The 12,936-nt window shown below is 36.7% G+C and overlaps 1 protein-coding gene across 2 annotated transcripts in view; it reads right to left on the bottom strand.

The window, feature by feature from the left end:
* Window positions 1-382: 382 nt before the first annotated feature.
* LOC117997175 (uncharacterized) overlaps window positions 383-12,936 on the bottom strand; it is a 119,575-nt gene continuing 107,021 nt past the window's right edge. For both annotated transcript variants that reach the window (XM_069498026.1, XM_034985362.2), the window contains exons 4-5: window positions 3,571-3,681; window positions 383-3,370 (exon numbers count right to left, since the gene is read on the bottom strand). In XM_069498026.1, coding sequence (XP_069354127.1) covers window positions 2,293-3,370; window positions 3,571-3,681 — 1,189 coding nt within the window. In that variant the 3' untranslated portion in view covers window positions 383-2,292. The remainder of the gene's footprint in view (window positions 3,371-3,570; window positions 3,682-12,936) is intronic.

Raw genomic sequence — 12,936 nt, 5'->3', positions numbered from 1 at the left:
CACACAATTGAAATTTGATATAGGTATGTAGGTAAGTATATACAGGTGATAAAACTTTTGTTTTTAAAATTAGTGGTTAGGTACCATATACTCTCATCGTTTTATTATTGTGACCCAGTATAGAAAAATATTATCTAAAAAATATATACCTACTCGTACTTATATTATCTATGTAGGTATAGCTGCAACCCAATAATGGAGCGCGATCGACTAATTTTGATCATTTATGAATTTTCTACAGTTAAATCACAAAAATCTATGCAAAACTAAGTACCTAAGTACTTTATATTGAAGTTTATATATCACCTGTGTATTTTTTAACATAACATCTATGGTAGAAAACAGAACTACATCTACAATTGGCACCGATACACAATAAATATTTTCTTTTTTTTATTGAGAAATTTCTTACAACGACCTAAATTTATTTTTACAACTTATATCTACGAAAAGAGATGTAATATTAATTAAAAATCACAGGGTGTCAAATCCAAATTAAATGTTATAAAGAAACGTGCGACAGTAAAAATCAGTCGTGCGCAATTTTGAAAAAAAAACTCCGGTGATGGAATGGAAATTAATATAAATTAAAAACAAATTAAAAGGAATTTTTGAGTTGAAGTCTTACAGCATCATATGGAATATAGAGATTTTTATTTATAGTAGTTTCCATTGATTTTAAAAGTAATAACAAAAAATTTCAATCACGATTTCTTCTACGCAACTAATAAATTCTTATTTTAAAATTTATAACAGGATTAAAAGTGTACAATATTATATTTAATACACAACCCAATATTAATCACAAATTATGTATTTTAATCTAAGCAATCATTAATTGTAATGTTTTTTATAAAGCTCGTATCGTAGGTAATTTTTAAGTAAATCACTATAGTGGAAATATATAACTAATAAGAGTCTGTATAATTTTGAAATGTATGAGAATTTTTAGGCGGTATGACAATGGATTTTGCCTGTGGTGTGTGCATTTTTTTATATACTAGTTGTACTTGGAAACAGAATTGCCATTTATTAAACACATGAGTAATGATTTAGGGAATATTATATTTCTGCTTATCTATTCAGCTTTTTTTCAAGTCCAACAATTTGCAGTTTATACATCAGTATAACACGCCAAATTTTCATGAATAAAACTGAATAGGCTTCAGCTCATAAACGATCCAAAATCTAAGTTGATAATAATAATTGACGTTATTTATCATGACAATGTAAGCAGAAAAAAAAATTAAACTCTTAATAAAAATGTCTGCGTTTGAACTAAAAACCAGGGACTATGAAAGTTACTCTCTCTGGTTCATTGAGACAGTCTCCATGACCAAATAGTAATATAGGTACGTCATACATGTTGCTATATATTTATCTAATACAGCCCTTAAAATTACAATTGCATGGATAATATTACCATTTTAGTTTCCACAACACTTTCATATCTTAGAAATCTTTTTACAATAGATCAAGTATCAAGAATAGTGCATAAATCGTCTTTAATATTTTCTTGTTGGAGAACAACAACTACCCACTTATTGATTAGGAATACTTATTCTAGTTATAGATTTTTCTAATAGGTTCAGAAGGAAATGAATGTTTTTTGTTGTACATTAATTTTTTTTGAGCATCTATGTAATGAAAATTTTAACGAATCAAAATCTTATATGTATTACTATTAAATAGTCATATAAACGCCCGTACAGTATATCTTATATCTACCTGACATGTAGAAATTAATTGCATGTATGGGTATGAAAATTGTAATGAGAAATGATTCAAAAATATGTTTTCTTTCATATTCTAGCTAATAGTTTAATCTTACTTCTTAACAATTGTATATGTGTGCGAGTAACAATGTAAATACTCAATTGAGAAAATTATTACGGTGAAGTTTGAAATCTTTTCATAACATCAAAAGCTGTCTATTATCCCAAAAGTTTGCTTCTACTACGCACTACTAATACTTTTGAATTAACTTTAAATTGTGTTTTAATTTGACTCCAAAACACAAGCCTCATAAAACACACAATTTGGCATATTAAGATTTATATCACTCGACAATTACACAAAAAACCATTCTGGCGAGAATTAAGACGAGACTTGGGAGACGTCGATTTAAAATTCTAATTGTAAATGCGCTTATCTTCAGCGGAATGAAGCCGGCACTGGTGGGCTTTTGATGAAGTTTATAGCTTGGAGAATTTCGCATTGTGACTTTAAGTTAAGCGGTTCATTCTCTAAGAATTTCTCACAAAGATAAATAAAGGAACTTGATAAAACCATTTAGGCATAGCTTTGCGCATGCTCCAGAGGCATATCCGATAGCTTGTTTCCCTTTTCTACCCAATTCTTTAATCTTCCCCGCAATTCCTCCAAGCTTTTAGACTTTGCTTTATTTATCCTTTTGTACTTAACATCTTTCGGTTTAGTCACATTTCTGTGATTTGACATGACTCTATTATAAGTAACCACATGGTTTGGTGGCGGTTCCGTCTCCCCTTCATCACTTTCCGGATTGGAAGTGACTTCCTCATCCGAGTCGTTAGGTGGCATCATTCTTTTTGGCACATAGCTATACGACCACAATTCACTGTTACTTTTAGCCTTACCATCTTTATCATTATCTATGCTCTTCACATCGCCCGTTAATACTACACTTCTCATGCGGAAATTGTCTCGCCGCTGAGCTAGAAGACTAGTTTCCTGATACTTTTGCTCGTCAGTTTTGTTGAAATCTTTTAATTCCTTTTCAGTACTATTCTGTGCACTTAAACCTTTTGTTGAATCCCCGTCGACTTCTTCTTCTACGCTGTAAACTGTCTCTAAGATTTCTGGCCTTCGCAAAAATCCATTCGAACGCCTAACGACGTTATATTTCAAGTTTGGATCTATAGCATCTGAGATCGATCGGACTATTGTAACGCTATCAGGATTAGCTGACCTAAATCTCGGCACATTGGGCAGATTACTGCAATCGGAATCAACATCTTCCATTATAACAGCTGAATCGGAATCGTTTAGAGAATCAAAGTCGCCTGTGATGTGTGAATCTTGTAACATATCTCTAAAGTCTGGAATAGTTTGCGATGTATCGATACCATTATCGAGTAGTTTGGATTGAAGAGATTCGATAACTTTTTGCTGCTTCATGATAATTGTCTCCCGCAAGGCAAGCATGTTGGTTATCTCCTTCTGTTTGCGAACCAATCGTGATTCGAATAAGAGGAGTTGGCTGGAAAGTGATTTGAGTTGTTCAGCCTTTTCTCGTTGCAAACGTGTGACTAGTTCTTCTTGAGTTCGTTGTGAGCGGCGCCATGTTAGAAGTTGGTGGGCCTGCGCACGGTATTTCATCCGAAGGTCTCTGGAAACAAATGAAACAACAAATGAATGAACAATGAAATGTTAACGTAAGAAAGCTTCAAGAAGAACGTCTGAATTATGGAAATAATTATATAATCCAGTTTTACGATACTATAATATAAAGCTAGAAATAATTTCAAAAATGGCAAAAAGGCTACACAAAAAAGGCAAACTACAGGCAAAAAACAAAACGATGTATACCTGATGGTTCTTCGAGCATCATCAAGGGTGTGGGCCTCCAGCGGATCGGTGAGGGAGGCTGCAAGCGATATATCTGGTTCTGTTGGGCTGTTGAGAGCCGACTCGCTACGACTGTGAACAAGAGAAAAATAGATTTTATAAATCTTTTTCACCCTTCGATAGCATAATCGTTTACATTTAAATAACAGATAAAACAAAATCTTCAAAAGCTGGGAATGCATTGGCGTTTTCCCAGATGCTGCAAAATGGGTGAGACACAATCGCGGGCCGTTCGCCCGCTATTTTTTTTTTTTTCAAATTATTATTCAGATACAAGTTAGCCCTTGACTGCAATCTCACCTGGTGGTAAGTGATGATGCAGCCTAAGATGATAGCGGGCTAACCTGGAAGGGGTATGGCAGTTTTTATTAAACCCATACCCCTTTGGTTTCTACACGGCATCGTACCGGAACGCTAAATCGCTTGGCGGCACGGCTTTGCCGGTAGGGTGGTAACTAGCCCCGGCCGAAGCCTCCCACCAGACCAGACCAGAAATTTAGAAATTATAAAATTCCAAACCCCTGCCAGGAATCGAACCCGGGACCTCCCACTATTAAGACCACAGCGCTCACCACTGCGCCAGGGAGGTCGTCAGATTTGTATAACAAGTAGTTCTATTCCTAGGTTTCAAAATAAATCCTTACCAGGACTTAAGTTCAAGGGAATTTAAAAAGGTTATGAATATTTATAATGTTATTTATGTCGAATATTATCAGTTCTATTTATATACTTATGTGCAAACAATACAAATACAATATTATAATGTTTATCTAGTTAGGTAATAAAAAGTATTGACAATCGCACCCAATATTTAGGTATATAAATATATAAATAGGTATTTGGAAATATCCGAACAAGGGAGCATTGATCATCGGAAATGAAGCCCGAATTCACATCTATTGTTATCATTATCGTTTGTAGCCTTCATTATTTTCCCTTTATATTCTCCAGCCAGCCAACTCTAACTTTCCTTTTATCTACGGAAAATTTCGATAAATTTTTGTGTTCAGTATCTACCTACTTATCTATTCAAGGTTATCAATAATAATTTCAGTCTTGTCCTGTCAATTATATCCCCCCGCCCCGCTCCCACTCTCGAATATTTGCATGTATTCTTTAGCGTCGAAGAAGAAAATACATACCAATGAACGAATCTAAATAAAAACTGCTCCTTTTTCTATCTTTTTTTCTTTTTCCCAATGATATAAATTTAAAAATACAACTTCAAAAACAAAAAAATTAAATATTTCATTATTATTATTAATTATATTTTTATTAATTTATATTTTAACAAAAAAATTAAATATTTCAACTTATTGACTTTATTCTTTCAAAATTGCCATTTTCTCACATTTAAGACTTTGGACCTACAAATTAATATTCTCTATAACTAGCTTTTTTGTATTTTCATTCAACTTTTTTTACTCGTTTTATTTGCGGTACATTTATTATTTAGACCCCGCATATACGGCTTCACATAAGAGCGAATAAACTAATTATTGTTCAAGGCGCCTCTCCTAATGAAATTTTGCACGAACATTTAGAGCTTTGAAAATGTAATTAGCATTACCATTATCCCGCATAATACTGACAAATTAAATAACATCTGCTGCTAAGCAATTTTGAGGATCTCTCATTTATTTCGTTTATTCTGCGAAGTATAAGAACAATCATAAAAGTACCTTCACTTAAATTTACGAGCTTATAATATATCCGCGACTACATCCACATGTATAGTACGCAACAGGTTGAAATGGCAATCGGGGAACCACACAGCCCCCGCGCTAGCCCAGTGCGGGCGAGCGCGGGTGACGTGCGGGTGTGCGGGGCATCCCTTCGCTTCATACCCCAATTGCCATCTCAACCTGTCGCGGACTATATTTAGATTTTAAAAATACCGCAGTAATCTTTTGTTTTTCCAACTGCCAAATTAGGTCCAGTTGCATGGTAGTTGTAGAATTTAAGTTACGGTTACCGTTAAATTTTGACCACTACTAAAAAGAAAAATGAGTTGCATAAATCAAGTATGAGTCCAAACTTAACCAACCTTAACTTGTTGTTCTTGTAACAACCCATTATGCTTTTATTGCCGCATATTATACAAGAGACACACTTTTCACGCATAAAATTATTCCGAATGTGATGCTCCGAGCAAAATATATTAGCATAATAGAACTATATTTTTTACGAAGTTAATATATAAGACCAAAATAACATACCCAATATGGTTAACTCATGTTACGTATTTACATATTATAACGTTTACTGATGTATTGTATGAATTTACAGTAATATGATTCGCTCGTGTTCCAAGTAAAATAACACGAAATAACGGATAAAGAATGGGTCTTAAATACATTACATTTCATATTCATAGCCCAGAGTTCATTTTGTATTACTTATTGTACTTTTATATACAGCGCGTATGGAACCCTCGTAGCTTTAGTGTTAAGTTTACGTAATTAATTATCACCATCACATCACTGTCTTACAAATTACACAATTGACAATCAAAAAGTGTACAAATGGTAGCCAATTCGAATAAATGATTTGAGTTTGAGTTTATATACTTAACTGCGAAAGAAATAAGGGCTAAAATACAATACACATAACACAAATCCAAACTAATATTATAAATGCGAAAGTGTGTCTGTCTGTCTGCTAGCTTTTCACAGCCCGATTTTGATGAAATGTGGTACAGAGTGGTTAACTTACATCCCGGGGAATGACATAGGCTACGTTTTATCCCGGAAAATTAAAGAGTTCTTCAAAGGATTTTTAAAAAACCTAAATCCACGAAGTCGCGGGCATCATCTAGTACTCGTATCTAATAAAGAATTAATTCACGTGTAGAAATAAACCGATACGTCCAAAACGAACAGAGCTGAGTTTTACAAAAAAATAATTCAAGTATCAAGATGGATGAGGTCCACCTAAAGTCCCTCTAAAAAACATTTCAATCAAAATTCACAAAACTTTCAGTTATGATAATAATAATTATCATCGGCTCACTGCTGAGCACGGATCTCCTATTAGAATGAGAAGGATTTGGCCATCCACCACGCTGGCCAAGTGCGGATTGGCAGACTTCACAAACCTACCTTTGAGAACATTAGGAAAAATTCTCAGGTGTACAGGTTTCCTCGCGATGTTTTTCTTCTCCGTAAAAGCAAGTGATATTTAAGAAAAGTCAGAGCTGTGTGCTCGGGATCGAGCCCCTGACCTCCCGATTAGGAGGCCGACTATGCTTTTTGCCCCACGTTAGGCGCCAATGTAAATCTTGTAAACCATAAAACTCTTAAAATATGTTCTACAAAAATGATATCGACAAAAAATTCAAGATTAGAATCGGAACGATGCAAACATCACAAACGCGATTTTTGCTCGCGGCCACAAATAAAGTTGTACCTATTGTATTAAATACCCTGATCAATTTTATTTTAAGACTTCGAACTCCCCTTTGAAAAGTTTATAACAACAGCATTAAAAATTAATCTCGAAATTAAACTTCAGCTGTTAATATAAACTTGAAACATTTAATACTTCGCAATTCAATGGAAAAGTTGATTTTGTCGGAAAATGAAGGCATAAAGAGAACTCTGCCGAAGAGATTTCGAATGCTGGTATTATTTTGCTATATCAATATACATTTCAAACATCTTCTCTATAATTATATAAAAATGAATCGCTAAATGTGTTGCTGATCGCAAATCTCGAGAACATCTGAACCGATTTCTCTAATTCTTTTTTTATAATATTCCTTGAAGTACGAGGATGGTTCTTACGGAGAGAAAAATTTAAAAAATTGCCTTAAAAAGAATTGACTGTTAGGCGGTACGAAGTTCGCCGGGTCAGCTAGTATTTTGTATAATTATAGACTAGCGCTTGGCTGTAATCAGACCTGGTGGCAAGTGATGATGCAGCCTAAGATAGAACGCGCTTGCTTATAAGATGCCTTTTCTATAGCTATTGCCTATAGTTACAAGTAGTAATATTTTAGATTGGAAATATATAGCAAAACTAAACCAAGTTTTCCAAACGCAACCTCCCATACAAAACATTAGGTAAGGAACTAAGTTTAAAGTTTTAGCTAGTTCGCAGGAAATTAAGTCTTCTCTTCAAAGCTCGGGTATCAGTAGGGGCTTTTCTTACTTTGAAATAGTTTGTTAAGGTTTATTTTTCCAACTTTGAGAGAGCTTTAACTTTTTCCTTTTCCATTTTCCTTGACTGTCGTGAAATAGGTTACGCTAAGTAGTTATAAGAACCATTAATTATTATAGTAATTAGTATGCACTTTGACGATGAATTTTCCGATACTTTTTATAAGTTAGAGGTATGAAATTCAAAAGGTAAAAACGGAATTCTATAAGATCGCCAAGTAAGTCGACTTAAATAAAAAGGATAGGAATTATTCGAAAACACACTACCTACTTGGTAAAAGATGTGACAATTTACTAATTCGAGCGTAACGTAGAAACCTTTGAAACTAACACAGAAATCTTCGAACGTAACACGTAAACCCTCGAAAGTGTCGCAGGAACTATTAAAAGTAACGCAGAAAACTTCGAGCGAAGGTACCCAACATAATAAATAGCACATAAAAATAATTCATTGAGCATATGTGTGTAAAGAACCTTAATGTAGTAACATTTTCAATTTAAAAAAAATGGAATTGAGCTTTAGTAAAATAACTTTACAATTACTTATTTTCTTATAAATACTATCTGTCCCGGCTTACTCACGTGTGTAGTCGACGTTAGCCCGACTAGTTTCGAACCCATCCGGGGTCCTTTTTCAAGGGAGTCCGTCCGCGCACGCGCCGCGGTTTTGACTGCGGGACGCACGTGCCGCTGCCCGTAGAGCCCGTTGTGAGGGTGGCTGGGGTTCGAAACTAGTCGGGCTAACGTCGACTACACACGTGAGTAAGCCGGGACAGATAGTATTTATAATGGAAATCACTCACGGTAGTTTAAACGCTAAAATACTTATTTTCTTATAGGTACATGTAATCTAGTTATCCTACATACGATTTACGAGTATTTGAGTATATCTAACAGTTTTCACACGTAACTCGCGTGGGTTAGGGAAATATATCACCACCTAAATAGCAAGCTAGCACGCTTTTCCGACATGTTACAATTTCCGGATGCGATATATTATCGCACTTTTAGTGGCAATGGGCAGGGCACATAGTTCGTAAAATTGATAGACGTTGTGGTCCCAAGGTGCTGGAATGGCGACCTCGCAACGAAAGACGCAGCGTTGGAAGACCCCCCTAGGTAGGACCACACTAGGTGTACGGACGACATCAGACGAGTCGCAGGGAGCCGCTGAATTCAGGCTATGCAAGACCGCGGCGGCGTGTGAAATGGAAGTCCCTACACGAGACCTATGTCGAGCAGTGGACGTCTATCGGTTGATGATGATGAAATTGTAACGAGGTAAACTTACCCAGTATAAGTAAATACTCCGCTAAAAACTGATATAACTGACCCCATCAAGACAATGCAAAGCCCATTAAAATAACACAAAACTAATTTGTTTTACTATACTTACTAGCACAAAAGCAAAGGTCAACTTGATACCGAAACAAATAGAAAACTGTATGAAAGCTTCAAATGTCAGTAATACTGTGGTAATACTAAAATAAGGCGCAAGGCACCCTTTCCATTATCCCCTAGTGGACTAAGAGCCAGCGCATGCCAGACCTTCGTTATTTTATAAAAGCTAAAAGTTTCTCTGCGTATTGTCCCCAACACTGGGAGGAACGTTTATTTGGATCATTGTCATTGTGGTTTTGGGAGATAACAGGTAATAAAGGTGTAAAAAATCTTACTCCAAATTATAACGTTCAATTTATTCAAATTTTCGTCAGAATAGTATTAGAAATCACGTCATGCATTGCCAGATATTTAGTATCATAGCAACCCCCCTGTCAGCAAGACACCCTTAAAGTTGTTAAAATTTAAGGGTGTCTTGCAGGGGGTTGCCATGTTTTTACACTTTTATTACCTGTTATCTCCCAAAGCCACCATGATCCAAACAAAAATCCAAATAAACGTTCCTCCCAGTATTTGGTACAATACACAGAGAAATTTTCAGCTTTTATAAAATAACGAAGATCTGGCACGCGCTGGCTTTCTCTCTATAAAACGAAGCGCAGGGCACCTCGTTCCACTATCCCCTAATAAAGTGCTTTCATTCTGTGTTTAGTGTCACTTTATGACTAAGTCAATCGCCTATCCTTTTTCATCAGTAGTATTAAGAATGAAACAGGTAGCATTTTGTACTTTTGAATCGAAAAGTGCTTAAAAATATTGTATTTTATTAAGTAAGATCTATTTTCATTATCATCATTATTTCAGCCTGCGGGCGTCCACAGCTGAGCATAATAGGATTTTTTCAAATAGCGTCAGAACACCCGGTTCTCAGCCTTCCTCAATTAGTATTGTAAAATTAGTGGGTAAAGTCTGCTAATTCGCACTTGGCCGGCGTGGCGGACTGACTTAATCCCTTCTCATTCTGAGAGGAGACCCGCGCTCAGTAACGGTCCAGCATCTCATCAACAATCACTGAACCCACACAACAACAATCAATCAACTCATGTTGATCCTGAAGATAATGATGACCACCTCGATAAAACATGTCGGTCTCCGTCTTCCTCATCCACCCGCTCCCCGCTACCTTCTTCAGGTCATCAGTCCAGCGGGCTAGAGGTTGTCCTACACTGCGCTTACCGTTATGTGGTATCCACTCCAGAACACGTCTGCCCCGTCGGTCGTCGGTTCTGCGACAGACATGACCTACCCATTGCCACTTCAGCGTGACAATCCTTTTGCTCTTCTGCAAATTTCCTCGTTACAGATTTTATCCCAGAGAGATTCCCAACATAGCTGGCTCCATAGCGCGCTGAGCTAATCCACCAATATCGCGACCCAATATCGGATCGCGTCACTTTCAAAGCTTTAGTGGGTAACATACAAATCCCCTAGCTCTTCGCACTGTTTTGTGAGGTAGATTACCTAAATCCATTTTTATCTTGTTGCTTAAGGTTGCGTATCTTGAGAGAGAAAAAGGAACCCTTATAAGATCACTGGTTGTCTGTCATATCTGGTAAGACCTATCAAGGGAATTAAAACCAATAGGATACTTCCCGTTGCCTTAGAATCATGAAATTTGTTTTTTTCTTTCGGATTGACTATGCTGCGTAGGCCCTACTGGCTGCTACAGCGTCACCGGGGGTTATTACCAGTAAATCTGGCAGGTAGCTATGTCTTATAGAACCACCAGGTTATGTCACCCGGCCCATAATGTTAACACACATAGTACCTAGATATAGACATACTTAATATACAGTATAGACAGATAAAAATAGAATAGAATAGAATAGAATAGAAATCAATTTATTGGTTGATCCAACACACTATAAACAAAATGACAATCCTCTGTTTTGGCTTTGCCGTAATCGGTTAAAAGACTCTTTGATACTATTGTGAAGGCGAAAGTACTACCCATAGGGTCCGATACGGTCGAATGAACAGCGCCGACGCCGGGTGGGCGTGGACAGTGGGCACGAAGCAGGTGGTTGCCGGCGGTTCCTTTTAAACAGATGTTTATTATCACTTTTACTTTTCTAAATAATAGATAAAATGAAAAGGTGACTGACTGACTGATCTATCAACGCACAGCTCAAACTACTGGACGGGTCGAGCTGAAATTTGGCATGCAGATAGCTATTACGACGTAGGCATCTGCTAAGAAAGGCTTTTTGAAAATTCAACCCCTAAGGGGGTGAAATAGGGGGTTGAAATTTGTGTAGTCCACGCGGATGAAGTCGCGAGCATAAGCTAGTATTAAATAAACTAGCTTATGGACGTGGACTACACAAATTTCAAACCCCTATTTCACACCCTTAGGGGTTGAATTTTCAAAAATCCTTTCTTAGCGGATGCCTACGTCATAACAGCTATCTGCATGCCAAATTTCAGCCCGATGCGTCCATGTAGTTTGAGCTGTGCCTTGATAGATTAGACAGTCAGTCAGTCACCTTTTCGTTTTTATATTAAGATAAAACGGTCAAGTGCGAGTCGGATTCGCACACGAATAAGTACCTACCATCGTATAAGAAAGAACATTTATATTTTATTTTCATGGCGGCCATTTTGAAATTTTTATTATTTGTTGTTATAGCGACAAAAGAAATACACATTCTGTGGCATTCTGTGTTCCGTACCTGTTGGCAGACAGACAGACAGACGGACAGACGGACGGACAGTGGAGGCTTAGTACTGGGTTCCCGTTGACAACCTTATTTCATTCATTAGCTTAGAAACGGTTGGTAAAGATCATTAGCTGGTCTTCGTAACGAAATCGCCCTTTCCGTTGTTGGATAGAAAGCAGCAAGTGTTACTTTGCGATAGTCCATGATATAGGAACCACAAGCTTAATTCGATATAATCCGTCTACATCTCCTGAGGATACTCCGGTGTCGGAATGAAACGAACGCTGAGTGTGTTCTGGAAGATTAGTGTGGTTTTGTATGATTTGAGTGTCTATCGGTGGCGAGTATTGCTCAAAACACTCGCACAATTTGAATGTACCACACTCGCACACTCGCTTCTCATTGCTCGCCAACTCGGTTCTAGTTTATCAACGAAGTAAAATAAAATATTTCATTCAGTGGCAATACTTCAAAAAGTCTTCCCCATTTCTAAATTAATCCATCTCGCCCATTTCTAAATTAAAGTCTGTCAACACTGACGCCAGTTCGCCCTTTGACAAATAAAATCCCGCTCGCAGCCATAAATTAATTAATTTCCTCGCTTTAAATGGTAACACTGGACCGAAACGGCGCTTTTATTATACTGTGGAATAGAGTTGAGAAAATTGTAGCGCAAATATAATTACTGTATTTACAATTTTAAGGAGAGAAAAGTAAAGAGAATCAAATTAAGTTATTAATTTAGAAGAAACCGGCTTTACTTTTTTACCAGTTTATAATGAAAATCACTCACGATAGTTTATAGCCCAAATTAAGCTAAATGCGTTATTCTTTAATAATATTAGCGCCTCTCAATTTTATGGCTCCAATACACATTGGCCCGGTACGTTCGACAAATGCCGGCCACGTTTCAAGTTAAAACGTCTTTTTAAAAATACGGCTTCTTTGAAGTTTGTGAAATAAAAAGAAGGCAAGCCAACCTCCGCTAGCCTTCAGAAACGCCAAGTTGCACTATCACAAAACTATGAGGTAGGTAATAGAATTGGCGTCTGTTCTCGTTTCGTTGTGTATTTTAAATACGAACACCGCGTCTCGCTGATTTTGAG

This window comes from Maniola hyperantus, chromosome 4 (genome assembly GCF_902806685.2).
Source record: "Maniola hyperantus chromosome 4, iAphHyp1.2, whole genome shotgun sequence".
Lineage (NCBI taxonomy): Eukaryota > Metazoa > Arthropoda > Insecta > Lepidoptera > Nymphalidae > Maniola > Maniola hyperantus.
The sequence above is the reverse complement of the archived record's forward strand: the minus strand, read 5'-3'. Positions and strand labels throughout refer to the sequence as shown.